The following is a 20206-nucleotide window of genomic DNA, read 5'->3' as shown; positions in this document are numbered from 1 at the left end:
TTTCAGTTACCAGTCCAGATTTTTGACCACTAAACTACAAAACCAAGTTTATTAGACAATGGAGAAGTAAAAGGATTAGTGATTGAAGTTTTACCATCTTTTGTGACGTGGATGACGAACAGGCCCTCCTCATTCCCCAAGGCAATCCGCTCATGATCTAGACACAACCAAACATTTTTGGTCAAACTCTAGGTAAGGATATTAATATTTGCTCTTTAACATAGTATTGATCTGACAAGAGTTTTGAGTCTCCGTACCTATAATAGCAGCAGTTTGCGTGGTTTTGATGAGAGGAAGTGTGCTGTCGTAGGCTTCTTTAGGCACATAGACGAAACGCTCCTTCAGCTTGTGTTTCCTTAGGATGCGTTGCAGCTCGTTCAGAGCGCACACCCACTTTGTCCTCTCTTGCTCGTTGTCAGCCAGGATCAAGATGCATGTCTTCTGACTGGAGGAGGCGGACAGCTGAGAGGCTGTTACCTGTGGAATGAATGGATAGCACTGTATAAAAGGCAATTTAAAAATGAAATAACTAAGGCTATCATTAGTCCAGTCATGGTTATTATATAATCACCTGGTTGCTTTTATTTGATTTATTTTGTTTTAGAAATCAGATTTTAGACTAAATGGGTTCATGTATACAGTGTAACTAGTTACCGTATTTTGCTTTTCTATGGCAATAGCAACAACAATATTATATATTATAATTCAATTGCAGTAATATTCTAAATAAATATTTTTAAATACTGCTGTAAAATAAAGACATTTATAAAGATTTCCATTCTGAATAAAAAATTATAATTAATAATAAATTGCCTGTTTGCGCTTACCCTAAAAATACAGGGAATATCCTTCTTGTTAGCATGAATGACATCAGACTCCAGAACCGAGCTGGCGGAAAACTCTTCATCCCTGCTCAGAATAGAGAGTCAAGCACAATATATTGAAACATTTCATGACATATTTGACTTATTTGAGCATCACATTTGAATGAACACCTCTCTCACCTCATGTCGATGACCTGGTTAACTATGACACCAGGCTGGGCACCTTTTCCTTCTCCAAGCTCATACAGGAAGAGTTTGAAGTCACAAACCACTGCCCAGACCCTCTGCCAACCCCTTTTCACCCCTGTGGGCTTTGGCACCTGGAAAAAACAGTCAAATCTTCATTACAAGGCAGCCAAACGTTTGTGGCCCACAGTGTAGATCCACACAAACAAACAACTATGGAAAAAAGCAATGAGTTTCATTTTCAGAAGATCTTAAATAAAGACAGAGAATGGCGCAGTCAATTGAACTATGTAGGTTGATCATGCCTCTTGTGCAGTTACAATACATAGCAGACTCCCAAGACCAATGTCCAAACTTAAAAGATTGAGCTTGGTCTGGGGATAGGCAGAAAAGAAAATGAAAAGAACAGAAGAAATCTTACCCTAAGATGCCCCTCATATGCGGTCCCAATGCCCCTCTGGGTATCAATTCCCAATTTGCCCTTTGTTTGGTCTGGTGCGACGGGGCACACAGAGGGGGCTTTATCAGCACAGGTGACGTGACAGGAGAAGTTGCAGACTGAAAGGAGAGATGGTGAACACAGGTACTGAATGTTACTGAGCATTTTGTCAATAAGGCATCCTGGGATTGGGGCACAATCAATAAACCAATGTGAATTCTATTCCAAACCGGTAGGAATATTTAGTCGGAACACAAAAGGGAAAACTTTAAAGGATTATACTAGTAATTTCTTGGCTGTTCCTCTGAAGAAATAGAGTCATACAGGTTTGATCATCTCAAAAACCAAAAATGTCATATTGATTGTTGTCATAATTCACATATCACACCCAGCTTTCATTTCTCTTCTGTTGTTCTCACCTTCACATGTGCAGCCCTGACGTATGAGTCCCACCATGAGAGAGGTGCACTGATTACATTTGGTGGGAATGGTGAAAGACTTCACAACAAACTGGTGCGCCTTGGGCTGTGGAGCAGAGAACATCAGCTATGTAACCCATTTCCATAGATGTCCCAAATGAAACAGTCAAGCAATGCTGGACAATAAGAGTATTGCACAAAATTTCTATAGCACACAATACAATTAATTTTATATCACAGTAACAGTTCATATTACAATACAGTTATTTTTGCTGGAGCTAATCTACTACTTTGCATATGTATAGAGCAGTAAAATTTTTACAGTTGTGACGTGAATAGTCAGATATCGGCATACCTGCCAAATCAAATCTAGAAAGTAGATTTTGTGTGTTACCTTAGGTGATGAGTGCCCCAAGCTCCCGTAGCCTGATCTGCCGGTTGGAGTCTGAAGACTACGTGACGTATGGTCCATCAACTAGAAGGACACACCAACATATCAGTACATTTTATTATATAAACAAAGATTATGGTAAGAGTTCACTAAAGTAAGTGATAATGAAAAAAGTCATTATTTATTCATGTCATTCTGAACCTGTATGACTTTCATTTTTCTGTGCAACACAAAAGCATAAATGCCAGATAAGGGCTGGATACCTTTATTTATGGAAAAGAGTGGCTAGTACATCTGCTTTTGTGCTACACAGAAAAAAAATAGCATATTGGTTTGTATTCGGAATGACATGAGGCAGAGTAAATACTAGCAGGATTTTAATTTTTGGGTGAATTATCCCTTTAAGAGTCCCAATGATACCTCAATAGGCTCCATGTCACTGGTGGTGGACGGGGAACGAGAGCGTGATATACGGCGAGATCTTGAGTCTTCATCTCGTGATGGAGTATTGGAGGGAGTGAAATCTGCTGAGTCAAGCTAAGAAGCAAAAAAATTGTAATCATCTTTACTAAAGGTTTCATATACGTCACAGACCGTGACATCAGAAGGACATGCCACCATGCAGAGCGAAACAAACTCACAGCGGTACATTAAGCCCATAAAGCTTATCATGACAATAACACTTTTACTGGAATTACACCCTCTAAGCAGAACAAAGCAAGTGCACCCAGGCTCCAAGCCAATGAGTAAAAGGCACAATATACCCACTGCACAGAGACCACACACCAACTGCACATGCAAGACGGAATGAAGGGCAGAAACCGCACAACAACAACAACAAAAAAAACACACACACACACACACCCATGGAACTACAAGGAAACCATATCCACACTTTATGAGGGTCTTACATTAAAGTGATCTGTAAAGGATTAGTTCACTAGAACGTGAAAATTCTGTCATCGTTTGCTCAGCATGTCTTTGCAAACCTGTATGGCTTCTGCATAATTCTTCAACAATAATTAAACTACTTTTCAAATGTTTGGGGTTCGTACGGTTTGTTAATGAAGTAGTATCTTATGCTCATCAAAGCTGTGAAATATCTCAATTTAAAGTAAACTTTTTCTATAAGAATACATTTTCAAGCATTATTTATCCTGTGATAAAGCTGAACTGTCCAGCATCCGCTCCTCCAGTCTTCAGTGTCACGTGATCCTTCAGAAATCATTAAAATATGCGGACATTATCAATGTTGAAAACAGCTGTCCTGCGTAATATTTTTGTGACGTTTCAGCCATCTTTGATTAATAGAAAGATTAGAAAAGATCAGTATTTATTAGAAATAGAAATCTTTAGTAGCATAATAAAATTTCTTTACTGTCAGTTTATATCAATTTAAAATTAAATGCATCCTTGCTGAATAAACATGTATATTCATTTCTACTGCTTCGGTTACACTTTTGCAGGAACCAATCACAGGCTGGCTTATCCACCTTGGGCGCTATTGGTGGGTAACACAATGACAGATAGAGAAGCAATGGATCATTGCCCGTTGATCATGCCTCTTGTGGTTTGATTGGTTAAAGGACTATCCAATTGCATTCAGTCATTTAAATTATGCTCATTTATCACGCCTCTTTTGCAGTAAAAATACAGAGCAGACTCCCCCCGACCAATGTTCAATTTTAAATTGAGCTTGGTCTGGTAATAGCCAGACAATAAAAATATCCTACTGATACCAAACATTTGAATGGTAGTTTACTTCCCTTTTTCCTCACATACAAAGCTATCCTATAGCTTCTTTTTGTTGTTTGACAGTCTTTGTATGGAAAAGAAGAGAGTGAAAATTCTTACTAACTTCTGTGAACCATGGAAGAAAGCAAGCCATGATTGTTTGAATGACTTGCGGGTGAGTAAATTATGAGTAAATGTTAATTGTTCCACTTATTTTTGTATTTAGAACCTTTATACATGAGCAAAAGTTAATATTAGATCCAAATATTGAGCCACGTAAATTAATTCTATATCATTTTATTTTAAAGGGCTTTAAAAATGTACCATAAAAGCACATGGTAGGGAAAATAAACCACCAAGTTTAATTTACCAACCCAGATAATAACCCGGATTTCTCTGAAGTATATTATATAACACTTCAATCACATATATGGTATATATATACATTTGGTGAGATGAAAAAATTTCCCAAACGCATTCCAGATGCATTTAAGCTTTATAGGTCTCATGCAATACAGACATCACCACAATCAGCCGCCACCGATGCAGTTTGCAAAACGAGCATCACAACCACTGGAAAAATATATCACCGGGGGGTGGTTTAACTATTACGTAGGACAAAAGCGGGTCTTACACGTCTGGTTTTGCTTCCGAGACCAAAAGAGGGTGACCGCTTCATATGGAGAGAGAAAGAAGAAAACGAGAAGAGAGTCAAACTTCATGTACAATGTCAGCTGGATAGGATAAAGGTCTGGGACGGCAGGCAGGAAAACAGAGGGAAGGGAATGAGGGCATGTAAGAACACGTCTAATCTGCGGATGGATTTCTGAGTGTAGTTTACATGCACAAAGGAATCACTTCACATGAAAGAACTCCAAGGAGTCACTACCGCAAGAGACTGAGGTGGATATAGGATCAGTAAAACATAACATCGGTATAATGAAATCAATTCAATATTGAATTCATGACAGAAAAGTATCAATAAAAAGTGTTGTATTCAGATATGATTCCTGTAGGAGTTTCATAACAGGAGTAGGTCTGCTTTTAAATGTGTAATCTGAATGATGTGAAAAGACAATGCACTATAACATGGCTGAATGAGAACTTACATCTTCCCAAAATTCAACTAAAGAAGATGAAGAGGAAGAAAATGAGTCCTGATTGACAACAGAATGAAAAGGGGGAGAAAAAAAGAATAACCATATGACAGGAGAAAAACAGAAAATAATTAAACAGATCAGGAGGTATGAAGAGAATACAGAAAATTAAAAAACTAAAACGAATGATGAAAATGATTTCTTTTGAAACCCTCTATGCAGATGTTCTCATGAACAACACCTTGGATCTCAAACTTACATCAAACTGATCCAGAGCAGAAGTGGGCGCATTGAGGAATGCCAAGAAGGAATTCTGTGAATCCTGATGCTTCACACCTATAAATGACAGAATCTTATTTTTAAAAAAATGAACTATTTAAATCTCACAAAGAACTGTTGTTATGTGACACTGTAAAAAGCAATGCTGTGTAGATTATGTGGATATTTGATTTTCACCAGTGTTGCTTTTTTAACTAATGTTTAAATTTTTGTTCATTGAAATAAAGTGGATATTCAATAAGATAAACATTAGAACTCACAAAACTTCAGCTTATGTTTGTATTAACATACAAACATGAAGTACTAAAATTACTAAAACTAAACTGCAATAAAAATGAATTAAAGCTATATAGGAAATAAACTAATAAATGACAAAAATCTCTCAAATTAAATTAAAACTGAAAAATAAAAAATAAAAATCACCTCTTCTCAGCCTCAGCTCCTCTGTCTCCTTCCTCAGCCTCTCAATTTCTGCCAGCAGCTCCTGGTTTCTACTTTCGGATTCTTGCAATTTGCTGTGAGACAAAAATAACAGACCGAAAACTGTGTCATTCTATTTAAATTCACCTCATTTGAGGAGAGTGTGAACAAAATAAACCAAGTTCAGCTGAGTTCAGCCTATTCACCCAATGAAAAAGAGAAGTGAATCTCAAAACTATTCACATAAAGAGAGAGACAAATACAAAATAAAAAACATTAGACTTTAAATCAAATCAGCAAACAACATCTCTGTGGTTTTAGTAGAGTTGGGCAGAACTATGTTGATACATGTGGTCTCACCATTCTGTGGAAATGCTGGATGCTTTGACTTTGTTAAGCTCGTCCTGGATGGATTGTTTGGCTCTGATCTCGGCATCCAGCGCAGACTGCAGCTCCAGACGTGCAGACATGTCCAGCTTAGCAAAGCGCCTCATCTTCCACGGCATGTCCTGACAAAGCGAGAGAGACCCACCACATCAGAAGAGCAGGAAGAAGAGGATATGCGTTTCATCCTTATCTGCCGCGTGCATTTGTCTCACCGTTCCTCTAGCTCCCAAGCTGGTGTTCCTGAGCCCTTCAAGCTCCTCTGTCATTTTTGTGGCCAGAGCTTGGAGGTAACCACGAGCATCTTTCTCGTCGCTCACCCTGCACAGATCAGCTTAGTTCAGCAAAACCTCGAAATGAAGCATAAAATATGTAGAAGCATGTTTTTAATTCATGAATTGTCACTAGATGGCCACTTGATCTGCAGCATCTGCATGATCTGGATCTGCACAGCTATGGAAATCTGGGTAAAGGTCACCATCATGTCTTTCTCTGCAGGCTTGATGGCAAGCGGCTGCAGGTAGGGGGCTCCACTCACCACTGGATGATCTCAGTTATCTGGGCTTCCCAATGGGCAACACTCTCCTTCTTATCCGCCAACTCTCTCATCTCCTCCTCCAGCTGCCTGTGACTACTGCTGAGCTGCTCATACGTAGAGTTCAGCTGAAGAGAGACAAAGCCATTAAAAAGAAAAACATTAGAAACCATTGAAACTTAAACAAAACTAGAAAGCCTTCTCTTTATAATGTCTCTAGTTTCAGTAGAGTTACACTAATATGTGTAGTCTCACCATTTTGTGGCATTGTTGGATATATTAAAAAGCTAACTAAAATAGAAATGTTGCCATGGCAACTAACTGAACTAAAATAAGTTGACATTAAAATGAATAAAACCTAAAAACGAATGAAAATAGAAATGTTGTTCAGTTGTTTGCAAGATGTCTATTCACTGGCCCAGTCAAAAGAGCTCCTTCTTAAGTATAAATCTATCGATGGCAGTTTTTCTGCTCATTTTATCGTCTGACTGATTAGAAAAGTAATAGTTTTTTGTTTATCCCAGATCAACCTCACTAGCTTTTATCGGTTCTTTGTTTTGTAGGAAACTAAACACTGTCCAAAAGACAGGAAGCAAATATACTTTGTTATGGCACGTCTGTACAAAATTTCTGTAGTGCTCTTTTATAGGAATGTGAATTTATTCAGCCATTTCACATCCTGGTTCAATTCCTTCCAAATGCCATCACTCTTGCTTATGTTTCGAAACCCCATCCAATCTGGCATTTGACATGACAGCCCTGGCCGGCTGCGCTATTGTTTTAAACTGCCTTTGTGTTTTGGGTTTCCAGGTATTTTTACGAAATGAATAATGTTTAATATCCATGCCACCAAAAATAAGGAGCCCTTTAATATCTGATATGTCCAAACTTGCAGAATTATTTGACTGGCTGATTCCGATTTTACCTCGCGGTCCAAAGTAAACAGTGGCTGCGCCAAGAAGCAATTTTGTGTAAGTGTGCGTGGTTACAATCTCTCTCTAGGAATGTTAGCAGAATTGGGACGAGCGTGCCAAAGGAGAAGGGGGAATTTCAGACGGGATTTTGAGGTATAGCTTTTGTGATGAAAGAGACCCAGGCTAATTAATATCATGAGCATTGGCACATGTGTTTTTGAGAGCGATAGAGATCTCACCTTCTCCAATTCACTTGTGAGCTTCTTGTTTTCGTCTGTCAGATGGGCTTTCTCCCTCTCGTACTTCTGCTTGTGATCTATCTCAAACTCCTCACGCTCCTTTTGGCTGTTGCAAACACAGTAATGAACATGATGAAGTTTGCAGTGCAGCTACATCTTGCGACCATGGAGCTATTTAACAAAGGATTGGATGTAAAGAAACAAATCCACAGATACACATTGGTGGCTCAACAAAAGCTGGTGGTTTCATCTTCAATTATGTTGACCATGAATCATTCACAGACCACAGTTATTATTATAGTCAATACATTCAAATTCAGATTTATGCCTCCAAACACCACATTTAAAAAATGTAAGTGAACGGCAGACAAGAAAAGCTGTAAACATCTGCCTATGCAAAGGCTGAGTGTGCAAGCAATTGTATAAATTACATGATGGTATCATTTTCAATAAAGGGAAATGAAAAGAAAATTGGTATATAGTCATACATGCACCTTTCTCTGCGAGTTTTCTCCAGTTTGTCTTTGAGCATGAGTATATCTTTCTGGAATGTGAGGTGTTGACCCTCAGAATCACGTAGCTCCTTCTTGAGGCCCTTTAGCTCCGAGCTGTGGAGCATCTCCCGGCGACACAACTCCTCCTCATACTGTACGTTCTTCTTCTCCAGCTCCGCCCGCAAGCGCATCAGCTCCTGCTGCTGGTCTGAGCCTGTAGTTGCGTGAGGCGGCCCGGCCTGTTTCAAATGCTGCAAGAGGACCAAGACATACATATGTGAGAGTGTCACAACACACCACGTTGTAAAAATAGCAAATGCATTCGCGCCTATGTGCGCCCATGGTCTGAAAACAAGGCGTGTTCAGGTGCATTGTTGGCATGTTGCTATTTTGAGGCAACTAAAACAAACTGCGCCATTGATCAACTGAAACCTGGTCTAAAGTAAATAGAGCAGTATTTTTGTGTTATTTATACAGGCGGGCCCACAGCACGCGTACAAATCACAGGGACGCGTAGCAGCACACAAACATTTCTTTTTCGAATACTATGTATTGGGACTCTTTTAATGTATGGTTTTCCGCGTGCTATATAGTAAAGAAGTATTTTATATCAGACACAGTGTACGAGAATATGGGAAATTTAGTGTCTAGAAGTCTATATGTAAAAGTCATATTTCATATTAAATTTATTAAAGGGGTGGTTCCGTGTTTTTTTTCTAGGCTTAGGTGTGTTTATGGGGCACAGTATAACTGTCTTAATACTGTACTTCTTTTATTTTTCAGATTTTTCTCGCCTCATTTGCTTCCTGCTTCTATGAAGCCCATCCCTCCGAAAAAAACGCAACGGTCTTAGATTGGTTAGATGGCCAAATGTAGTATCATGTATTTTTATTGGCTGAAGTGCCAAGCACAGGTTGTCCGGGAACACCACGCCTCTTACCATTACGGACAGAAGTCACATAAACTAGCATGGGTTTATGAGGACACCAACCCGGGAAGAAGCTCGTTGTAATCCAAACCGGCCGTTTTAATAGGCAATAAACTGCCGTAACTTACAATATCTAAAAGACAATATCTCCGTTTGCATTGAACTTTCAGCGCTGTAACTTTGAAGATACTGTTTATGCTCAAGAAGCAGCAATAAACTCTAACTAAAGTTAAAAAAGTGAAATTGCATTTAAGTATATTAATGTAGTCATGCACTGTCACCTTCATCCCATCCAGCTCCTCCTCTAGTTGTCTACTGTACTGTTCAGTTCTCTCTCGTAGCTTCCTCTCCTTCTGAGCTTCTGCTGCCTGCTCCTCAGCCTGGGCCTCCAACTGAAAGGAAAACACCACAAACATCAAATACGCAGCCAGAAAATCCACAAATATGATACCACTGATGATTGCTGGGGCACTGCATCAAAATTAAAGCCATGTTGACTTTGCTTATATAGTGATCAAACGGCATTAAGTTCCAGCAGGGTGGGTGGTTTTGAAGCATATACCTCTTTGCGCATTTTCTCAGCCTTGCGTATCTCTAGACGTAGAGCCTCTAGTTTTTGCGACACTCCTTCCATCTCCTCCTCTTTGTCTCGGAACTGCCGGCTCAGCCGCTGCTTTTGGGAGTGCAGATCACTCAGCTGTCCGTTCAGCTCAGAGAACTCCTCCATGGCCAGCTTCTTTTGACTGTGAGCCTCCTTTAGCTCCTTCCACTGAGCCTTCACCTTCTCTCCCAACTTCAGCATCTCCTTCACATATTCATTACAGAATCTCGTTTGTTTATTTGTTTGTTTATTACATTTTTAATGCCATGCTAGTATCAGGGCTATTAACATGGCAAACACAAGGTGAATATCACAAACCATAAAATGTAAATTATATAAAACATTTTGACAAGTTTCTGAATTAAAGTGGGGGTGAAATGCTGTTTCATGCATACTGAGCTTTTTGCACTGTTAAAGACTTGGATTACCATCCTTTACATAGACAAAGTTTCAAAAACTAATGTTGGACGTTTGATGGAGTATTTCTCTGAGAGATTTTTTCGAGTATGGGTCGGCTTGATGTGAACAGAGCGGCAGGTCCTTGAATGGGCCGTACGGGCTCTTCTCCCGGTAGGGTGCGCGCGCACGTGACTAGAGCGAGAGAGGAAATGCACGCCCATAAACCACTTTATTCCTATGGGTGACATCAAGCGACTTCAACGCTTCAGCACAGCATTCCGGGAAGGCAGCGCTGCATTTGAACGCAGAAATGACGGGAAGCTTCACAACATCGCTTCAGTCGCGTCGCAAAGTGGATTTCCACAGTCACTTTTGTCATAGGACTTTACCAAATCATACCAAAGAAGTGTGTTTTTGACGGAGCGGTCCTGCTTTGAAAGCAGCCGGTGAGTAAAACTGCTTCAAATGTCTGTGCTGTTGGCTATCGTCGCGTGAGTAAACATCAGTAAACGACACGATCACGTGCTTCGTCATTCAAATGCGCTAACGGTTACTCCATTGTTGTTCTATGTATAACGTTACACTAGTCTGACGTGCAAAACCGTTTTGCTTGCTACTGTTAAGGTTTAGTCGCATACAATAGTCCATAAACCGAATCATGTCCTCATAAACTGCGAATAAAAGACACAAATGTTGACAGGCCACTAAATACAGTACATACCACAGAGACGGACGTCCTGCTGTTGCTGTTTCTCCTGTTCAATTTATTTCAGCCTCCGAATCTGATTCTGGATCATATCTGTATTTGCTGAGATCAATAGCCAAGGTTTTCTCCACGCTTGAGGACGTCACCGCTCTGTGCGCACTCGTCATTCTTTAGCTCCGCCCACACGATACGCCTCCAGGCGCTCGTTTTTTCCGGAAAGACTCGGTACAGCCCATATTTCTTTTATAAATATAATAAAACTAAAGACTTTTCGGAGATATGAAGGATGCAACACTACTCTATAGGTACTCAAGATTGACATGAGATTGACTGAAACTGAGTGTTTCACCCCCCCCTTTAAAGTGTTTTTTAGCAGTCTCATAAAACTTACAGTCCAAGAGAATACAATTAACAGTCAAAGGAACTTGACATGAGAGACATAAAGGAGGAACTTCGCCAATCAATAAAAACCTTGAGTGACCCAGTCAGCATCGTGTCTTCATTTAAAGCTATGTAAAACTGTTCTTTTTATAATGTGGCTTAGTTCATACAGTATAATATTTTTATATTTGTGCCATTCCTTCCTGCCACTATGTATGAGCTATATGCCTTCTAGGATAAACTAGTCACTGAGCTAAAGAGTAATCTGTTAAACGGCATGGTTAAAGATTAAAGCCAACTCAGCTCACTGTGACCATTACACAATGCCAGCAAAATCACAAACAGGGAATCTAGTTGGTCATTTATGGCGACTACCCTGAAAAAACACAGTATAAAGCAGCTTAAAGTGGCTAGCTAGTCTCCCAGTCCAGCAAAGCTCTATTTTTTGGATGTTTTAGAAGGGTTTGGAGCATTTTTCAGCTGGTCAACAAACATGCTAGACCACTTAAAAACATACAAGACCAGCAAATCTCAAACTATAAAGTTAAGAAACGTCATTTTTGGTTTTAAAAGGGGTCACAACATCATTTTTTTTAAACATTCTAATATGTTTCTTGAGGTTCACATAAATGTTAATAAAGGGTTTTGAACAAAAAAATGTAAACAAATATATATGTGTATTTAAGGGACGGCTCCTTTAATGCTTGTCAGTAAATGTAAAAGTGAATGTTTTTAAAACCACATAAATCCACATAAAACCGTCATTTACAAACAAAGCATTATGAAATCGTTTACTTATGATTTGTGATGCAGCTACTGTCAGATCTAATACAGCTGACTGCTTCATCTGTCAACAAAAGTTTCTTTGCGAACTCTCCATTACACTGTGGCTCGTTTACAGAACAATCTGCAGTCAAATTCTCTAAACAAACATAATCCTCTGACACGATCCGGGACGCCATTAAAATAAACCATCCACTATTTACTCTTCCATTTGTCCTCTTGTTGACAGACTCAAGCGCGTGGAGTAAAATGAATGTATACTGTATCCAGTGTAGACAGCGTCAGTGATTATAATGGGTTCTATTTGCTTTTGACATGATGCTCACATCCAGTGTAGGCAAGTGTCAGCAATTAAGCAACTGTGGGCAGGGCCTATAATGCGATGATGTAAAACTATTCGGCAATGCCTTGCTCTGGAGACAGGCGTGCGCAAATATATTTGCCGTGTGACATCACAAGTCCCCCAATATCCAAACTGTTTTTGGAGCTTGATTAAATAAATGCTTTGTTTACAATGAGGAGGACGTTTTAAGCTCTGAAGCTTGAAGGTTTTTTCCAATGGTAGACCTCTTATACGTCAAAAGATCAAGGCTAATTTGATTTCTCATGTTATCATGACCCACTTTAAGATCTAAATGATTAGAACTAGCAAAAAACATTGGCTCACCTGGTGAGGTTGTGGTTGTGCTAGTTAACCGTATTTCAAACCATAGCTTCACTACCATTGACCGGTGTATCTTTTTTTTTATATAATGGAATAGGTACCTTGTGCAGATCCTCTTTCTCTTGTGTGACATTCTTCAGCTGTTTCTCTAAGCCCCTGATGACCTTAGACGAATCTTCCAGGTCTCTTCGTGCAGTGCTGGCCTCCTGCAACTGCTGTTCCAGTTGACCAGAGTCTGACATGACAAAATTATAGAGTCTTTGTCTAAAGATGTCCCTACCCCCAATGGGTAATCAATAGAGAACAGTAAAGACACAAGACCAGGATTTTGCCCTTAACTGAGTGCGTTACAACCCAATATCGAGCTCTCACCTGCGATCTGTTTCTTCAGGATGTCGATCTCACTCTTTAAACTCCGGATCTCTACCTCTTTATTAGAATTCACTGGGGCGTCCGAATCGGGGTACTGTAGTGCCTGCACTGTCTGTGTGGACTCTAAGGGGAAAAAATATGTTTCAGAGAGACAGGAGGATAAAATATGATTTATTCTGGATGTGTTGGTGCCCTCACCATGTAGTTTACGGGTAAGTTCGGTCTTCTCCTGCTCCAGACGTCGAATCCTTCTCTCATAAGCTTCAGAAGCCAGGCTCTCCTCCAGGCTACGCTGAAGATCAGCATCTACCTGCGCAGGTCCAATGGACTCTCGCAGACACCCTCGATCTGACAGTGTGCTAATGAATCACATAATAATCGCAAAATTGCAATTTAAATTGTGATTTGCAGAATAAATCATATTGTTAAAGCGCACAGCAACCTACACTACTGTTCAAAAGTTTAAAGTTGGTTTGATTTTTAAATGTTTTTGAAAGAAGGCTCTTATGCTTACCAAAGCCATAGGCGTAAATCGTGGTGGGATCAGATCAGACTCACCCCAAAAAAGTAAAATAATTAAAAACCATGTGTATTGAAAATAATATGATGATATTGACTTAAAATAATTGTGCAAGTAGTAAATTTTTAAAAAATACAAACGCAAACAGGACAAAAAATTTTCAGTTTTAAGTCGCCCCTCTCGTCTGTTTGTTTTGGTCCACAATACACCTCACCTACACACACACACACACACACACAAGTCCGGTGGAAAAGAACAACGTTCTTCGGTAGTTGTGGACCTCCATTAGGTATGTTGTTAAGGCCATTTTATTCACTTTAAACATCGGATTAAGTGTTTCTTTTCTCTTTAATACAGTTATTAATAAATGAACAATAACAAACAATTATGCATTTTCCCATAAGTCTATTATGTTAGCTATTATTATTTGGTAGCTTGTTGCAAGTCATCCACTATAACTAACACAGAAATAAGCCTGTGTGTGAACTGATATTAGGCTAATATTGTAGATCTAAGATTATTTAATAAATTACCGTATGGTGAACCTATGATAACTCATATTTAAACAACTATTGTTTGTGTTGTTGGCCAGAGAAAATGACAGAGAAAAGAAAAAAACTGACATAAGCCAATTTTTCAGTGCACCAAAATGTCACACACATCCTTACAAGTAAAAATTTGGCTGTACTATTTGTTCCCTTCAAAAATTGCCCTTGAGAAATGTTATGTTTATTGTACATATACAATAACCCCCCCTTCCCCAACTGTTAGATTTATTTGATCAAAAATACAGTAAAAACTATAACATTGTTAAATATTATTATTACTGAGAATGTCTCAGCTCACATCGCTGGGAAAATTTTCATCTGAATGCTCCGTGTAAGATGTTTATGTAAAATATAATATTTCTGTGGGTGTGCTGCTCAGGATTTTTCTGGAAACCAAGATACATTTTTCAGGATTCTTTGATGAATAGAAAATTGAGATGAACAGCATTTCTTTGAAACTGATGTCTTAAATTGATCAAAAGTGAAAGTATTAATTACTGGCCGCAAACTGAACAGTAGTGTGCATATGTGTAGGCATGAGGAATAAAAAGTTGTCTGACTCACCATTTGCTTGTGTAAGTGAAGCCTATGAATGGGAGGTGGTGTCCAGAAAATGCTGTGTGTGAAGGTGGGGGTAATGTCTCCTAAAATATTTCAGAAAAACAATCTAAGACTCAAAATATCCATTAAAGTCAGCTAGTAACACTGTGTATAGTGGACTGCTCAACCACACACACACACACACACACACACACACACACACACACACACACACGCGCTCCAGGATAAAATTAAAAGCATACACAGTTTTTGAGGCAATCATCATCCACATCAAAGTTGGAGGTGTCAGTGGGGCTGCTGACTTCAGGGATGTAGGGTGCTTCACACATGCGGATGTTGTCCCAGTCGATGCCTGTGAAAAAGGGGTGCTGTTTAAAGTCATCGATGCCATTTTGGCCTAGCCGGTGTTCTCTGCTGCAGATCAGCCGACGAATGAGATCTTTAGCCTCCTCGGACACATCCGTCATCTGAAGCGGGAACTGGAAGCGCTCCTGAGAACGAAAGAGTTGGAATATACTTGAGCATTGTGGATTAAGACTATCAATTATCTCTGCCTAACGCTAGTTACGGTGGTTTAAGATGTGCTCCATTAGTTAAGTCCCACACAAAACTAAATGAACCTTGATGAAAATGTGAATTTTTACCTCATTGTTAGGTTGAGATGACTAATCCAGAATAAAATAGTGAAGGAAAGACAAAAAGAATTTTTAATTCTACAATTCACTCATGACTTTTTTTGTTTTACACCAAGCAAGATGCACATACACATTAGTGTCTTAGTTAACTAAAGAAAGGGATGAATTACCAAGAAATTAAAGGGGACCTATTATTCTCTTTCTCTTGATTTTCTAACACTTCATTTAGTTCCTATCTCTATAAAGCCCCTCCTAACGAAAATCGAAATGTGCTCTGATTGTTTGCCTATGAATGGGCCAATGTGTTGTGATTGGTCAACCACTTTAAGAGCTTTTCAGAAATGTCACGCCTCTTACCATAACCGCAAGTTTTAACACACTACTAATGCGACTCAACCAGGCTTTGCCTACTTTTTTTGCGTATGCCTTATACGGGAAATATTCAAATGGGGAATACTGTGGCGCGTATATTCCCAGAAGAAAACTCAAAACTACGAACAAGGCGTTCCAGGGAGTTGAGAAACTCCCTTTGGAGTGGACTTTGTGCTTTATAACTCTGCAGACCCCTTTCGTGCTCAAACAGCAACATTACACGCTAAAGAAATTTGTAAAAAAAAAGCACAATAGGACCCCTTTAAGCTACTCTATACCGCAAACCGATTCAGAAGAGCACACAATTAAAGGTGAAATGTGCAATTTCTCAGCGCAAGCATCACAAACTGGAACTTCATTAAAAAAACTTGTTTTCCTGAACAAAATGTAATGTTTTGAGAGCACCACTGTGTTTTTACAGTATTCAGGGAATCAACGGATGAATGGCTTGCTTTTAGTTGCCTCTAAAGAAAGAATGCGTTTTAAAATTGAAAAAATTACACACATCACCTTTAAATAAACATCGGAACTAAGGACATGTAAAAACCTTTGTCAATTTCTTGTGGCACAGAATTGTGTGTTGGTATACAATGCAAATTAACCTTATGGTTCATGATCTTGCCGTATGTCTCAACCAGAGACTCAGCATAAAAGGGCGTCTCTCCATACAGCATCTCGTACATGCACACACCCAAAGACCACCAGTCACACTCCGGCCCGTACTTCCCCTTCCCATCTTCCATAGCCTGCAAGATCTCTGGAGAGATGTAGTCTGGGGTCCCAACTGCCACAGAAGATTGAACCTGAGAGAAAACGGGTACAAGACGACAGGAGGTTATAGCACACCCCTTCTGAGCAATAAACAATGTACTTGACAGCGTTAGGATTGAAGATTAAACTAACCGTCCCATCTTCCATGAGTTTGAGGCAGGAGCCAAAGTCAGCCAGCCGGATGTGACCGTTCATGTCCATCAGGATATTGTCTGGCTTAATATCCCTGATTAAACAAAACACAAAATCACAAACAATCATTTTCCAAAACAAATATAAACACCAAGTATTACACCGTGGCAATGTCATACCAAATGAATATGGTAATCAACCAGTGCCATGGTGTGTATGCATACAAAAATGAAATCATATAATTAAAAGAAGATATTTTCTTAAGAAAATGTGAGTGTTGCTTGCCATGGCAAAACCCAGCACTAGGCAGTTACTAGAGTCTTTTGCATGATTGCTAGAAAGCTAACTTCCAAGTCTGTACAATGTTCTGGTGCTGAGATATGACATGTTGATATTACATCACTAGGGTGCTCTAAATGGTTGCTAGGATGTGGCTAGACAGTTACCATGGTGGCTATAATAGACAGGATGGCTGCCCGAATCAAATGAGCCTACCCCTTTGACTCCATGATGATCTGGTGCTGAGATACAGCATATTCATGCTGCCATGTGGTTGCTAGGGTGTTGTAAATGGTTGCTAGGGCATGGTCAGACGTTGTCAGTGAGATATTTAAAGAGATGTTTTGCCACACCGAGTCAAAAGAGGCTACCCAATTGTCTCTACAATAATCTGATCCCTCATCTTTTTTTTCAATGGAAGTCTATGGGGTGGTTGCTAGGGTGCTATAACTGATTGCTAGGGTATGGCTACAAAGTTTAAATGTCACTACTTATTGGCTGTTTGCCAAGCTGAGTCAAATGAGCCCAGAATGTCTCTATGACATTCTGATACAGAGATACGATCTCACGAATTTCTGGCCAATGTAAGTCTATGGGATTTGACACCTCATTCATGGGTCTACATCAAACTGTGCGGGACAAGTTGCGTGCCAAAGTTTTGTCCGGAAGAATAATAATGAGTATAAGGAATAACAATGATGCATTGGCTTTACAAGCACCACTAATAATGTAATAATACAAGTAAATATACATTTAACTTTCAAGTATGATTTAATTTTACTTCTATATATCACTTTTTATTTAAAAAAAAAAAAATACAAATGTCGCACCAGATACAGTGGTGTGCAAATGGACCAAGGCCTCTATCGTCCTAATAAGGGTCAAAGGTTATGTGTATACAGCCATCCTGCACTATTCAAATAACACCACAATTTGTGCCATGAGATTTCTAAACTGTCTTTGTACACCTATGTTTAAGACATCTAAGTTTATCTATATCAATAAATCACGCAACTGTCTTGTGGTTGGCACAAGTACAGTGCTGGCTGTCGTAAAAGAGATAAGCAAAACTTTGAAGGACAAGCGCGCACTATCTCGCTCAAATAGCCGGGGGATTTACCAGCGTCAGCACATCATTAATCACAACAGCTCATAAAGACTAAAACTCAGCACTACTGATGGTTTTCTCTATTTTTGTACTTTATAGCCAGCGTTTCCAATAAGAAACTACACGCTCATACAACGTGAGTGCGTGTGATTTTCCAGATTTGTCAGAGTGCTTGTACACTGAGTGAGGAGAGCACACAGTTTTTGTATAAGTGTTGATTATTAATTGTCAGCTACGTGCAAAATATGAAGATTTAGTGCGTGCGTGAGGTGAGAGGCAGGCAGCCATCCCCCGCTGTCAAGCAGTTGAATAGAGGGCCAAAAAGAGCCGTGTATCAGGGCTTTAACACAGAGAGGTCTGTCTGAGATTGGGTGAGGAACTCAGTGGGTGGTTGAACTCTTTCCATAATGGCTTGACCTCATCCACACCGAATAATGAAGCAATATGGTCAAAACTACAATGTTTATAATATACAGCACTCCTGTTTTGGGGTATCATGTTCTTAAGTAATGTGAACATTAATAAAGAAACCAATTTTTTAAATATCCCTGACAACAACAATCAGCAAATGAACAATTTCAGCACACCTACTGAAATTCTAGGGTAGACTAAAATTATTAAAAATGTGTGTGGGGGGGGCAAGTTTTGTGACATATGAGGACACAAAAGTGTAAATGACATGGGAATGACACAGGTATTACAAGGAGAAGGTGAAATATGAGGACATTGGCCATGTCCCCACTTTTCAAAATGCTTATAAATCATACAGGATGAGTGTTTTTTAGAAAGTAAAAATGCAGAATGTTTCATGTGATGGGTAGGTTTAGTGGTAGGGGCAGTGTAGGGGGATAGAAAATATGGTTTGTACAATATAAAAACCATTATGCCTATGGAATGTTTGTATTAATAAAGCTTTCACAATGATACATTAATGTCTACTCTGGAGGGCTCGCAAAACTTGCAGGTGATGCATCAATTGTTCTGAAGGAAAATCATTATGAAATGTATGTACAGCTCAAGGGACAAAATTAATTAGGTTCATATTTTAATTAAAGCAAAATACATATAAATAAACTGAGCAAAACTGAACCCGGTGCACAGCAGATCTCTCAACAGCCATAATCCATGACCAATTCTGCAGAACATCCAGGCCCGTTCTTTAGCTGAATCTGTCACTGAGGTCTTTAACGGTTTTCCTTTTTAAGAGGGTCTTGGCTTGATTGGGCGATTCTCACAGCCACAGTCTTGTGCCACAGAGCAAACAGCAGAAAGCAGAAGAGGATATGCTAAACCAATAAGAAGTAGAGCAACTCTGAACCAAACAAATATGCTCTGCAGAGTGCATAGATTAGCATTACGAGCTAACAAGATTTACCGCAGATAATGTGACCCAGCCATAACAAAGATAATGTGACATAGCCATTTACGATGGCACCATAGCTACTCAGCTTTGAGTCTTCTATGCCAAATATTATTTTTACCTCATTCTCATGTGCGTTAAAACTCAGAGCTAAGATTCCTTTTAAACACTGTAAAACTTGGCTTGCATTAAATCTACATTAGATTTTGTTAACCTGGCCGCATGCCTCCTGCTAGGCTAAAAGCCATTCATTTAGTAATGGTGTGTTAAGGGGTCCGGTCGAGTCAGCAGGGGTTGTAGTGTAGGTGATAATTGGGTGGCTCTGTCCCGGGCTGCTGTCTTAAGGAGCAGCGGACTGCGAGCAGAGGGAGGTAATCCCACTTTAAGACCACAATAACCATCTGTGAGCACCATCTGGACCTGCCTCATGCCTACCACAGGAAGAGCTGGTCAACTATAGACAGGAAGAAAGAGAAGGGGGTGGGACTCATTGTATGGGGACATTGGATACATTTCATTTCATTCAGTCCTTTTTTACTCAAGCATTGAGCACATTTCATTATAAAAAAAAAGAAAAAAACAAGAAAATACAAAAAAATAAAAGGTATATGGAAACTTCAACTTGTAGGTCAATGCACTGTGGTTGAAAAAAAAGCTGTGCCGCTAAGACCGCCAACGGTGTCGCCAAACAAAGCTCTTTACGAGGTCATCCAATCGCCTGTGCCGTTTCA

At 39.5% G+C, this 20206-nt stretch overlaps 1 protein-coding gene across 5 annotated transcripts in view; it reads right to left on the bottom strand.

Moving 5' to 3' along the window:
* cdc42bpab (CDC42 binding protein kinase alpha (DMPK-like) b) overlaps positions 1 to 20206 on the bottom strand; it is an 82106-nt gene that overhangs the window by 14829 nt on the left and 47071 nt on the right. For 3 of the 5 annotated variants that reach the window (XM_067417804.1, XM_067417806.1, XM_067417807.1), the window contains exons 6-30: positions 16729 to 16822; positions 16428 to 16628; positions 15061 to 15309; positions 14822 to 14901; positions 13388 to 13548; positions 13190 to 13312; positions 12919 to 13052; positions 9846 to 10088; positions 9565 to 9675; positions 8356 to 8606; positions 7862 to 7967; positions 6712 to 6836; positions 6389 to 6494; positions 6150 to 6298; positions 5793 to 5884; positions 5350 to 5426; positions 4628 to 4666; positions 2680 to 2796; positions 2263 to 2343; positions 1869 to 1974; positions 1432 to 1568; positions 1005 to 1144; positions 828 to 909; positions 258 to 477; positions 95 to 157 (exon numbers count right to left, since the gene is read on the bottom strand). In XM_067417804.1, the coding sequence (XP_067273905.1) occupies positions 95 to 157; positions 258 to 477; positions 828 to 909; positions 1005 to 1144; positions 1432 to 1568; positions 1869 to 1974; positions 2263 to 2343; positions 2680 to 2796; positions 4628 to 4666; positions 5350 to 5426; positions 5793 to 5884; positions 6150 to 6298; positions 6389 to 6494; positions 6712 to 6836; positions 7862 to 7967; positions 8356 to 8606; positions 9565 to 9675; positions 9846 to 10088; positions 12919 to 13052; positions 13190 to 13312; positions 13388 to 13548; positions 14822 to 14901; positions 15061 to 15309; positions 16428 to 16628; positions 16729 to 16822 (3287 nt within the window). Of the gene's footprint in view, positions 1 to 94; positions 158 to 257; positions 478 to 827; positions 910 to 1004; positions 1145 to 1431; positions 1569 to 1868; positions 1975 to 2262; positions 2344 to 2679; positions 2797 to 4627; positions 4667 to 5349; positions 5427 to 5792; positions 5885 to 6149; positions 6299 to 6388; positions 6495 to 6711; positions 6837 to 7861; positions 7968 to 8355; positions 8607 to 9564; positions 9676 to 9845; positions 10089 to 12918; positions 13053 to 13189; positions 13313 to 13387; positions 13549 to 14821; positions 14902 to 15060; positions 15310 to 15462; positions 15484 to 16427; positions 16629 to 16728; positions 16823 to 20206 lie in introns of all 5 variants that reach the window. The other 2 variants (XM_067417803.1, XM_067417805.1) reach the window with 1 other exon arrangement.

This window comes from Pseudorasbora parva, chromosome 15, assembly GCF_024679245.1.
Source record: "Pseudorasbora parva isolate DD20220531a chromosome 15, ASM2467924v1, whole genome shotgun sequence".
In the NCBI taxonomy this organism is placed as follows: Eukaryota; Metazoa; Chordata; class Actinopteri; order Cypriniformes; family Gobionidae; genus Pseudorasbora; species Pseudorasbora parva.
This window is presented reverse-complemented; position numbering and strand designations above follow the sequence as displayed.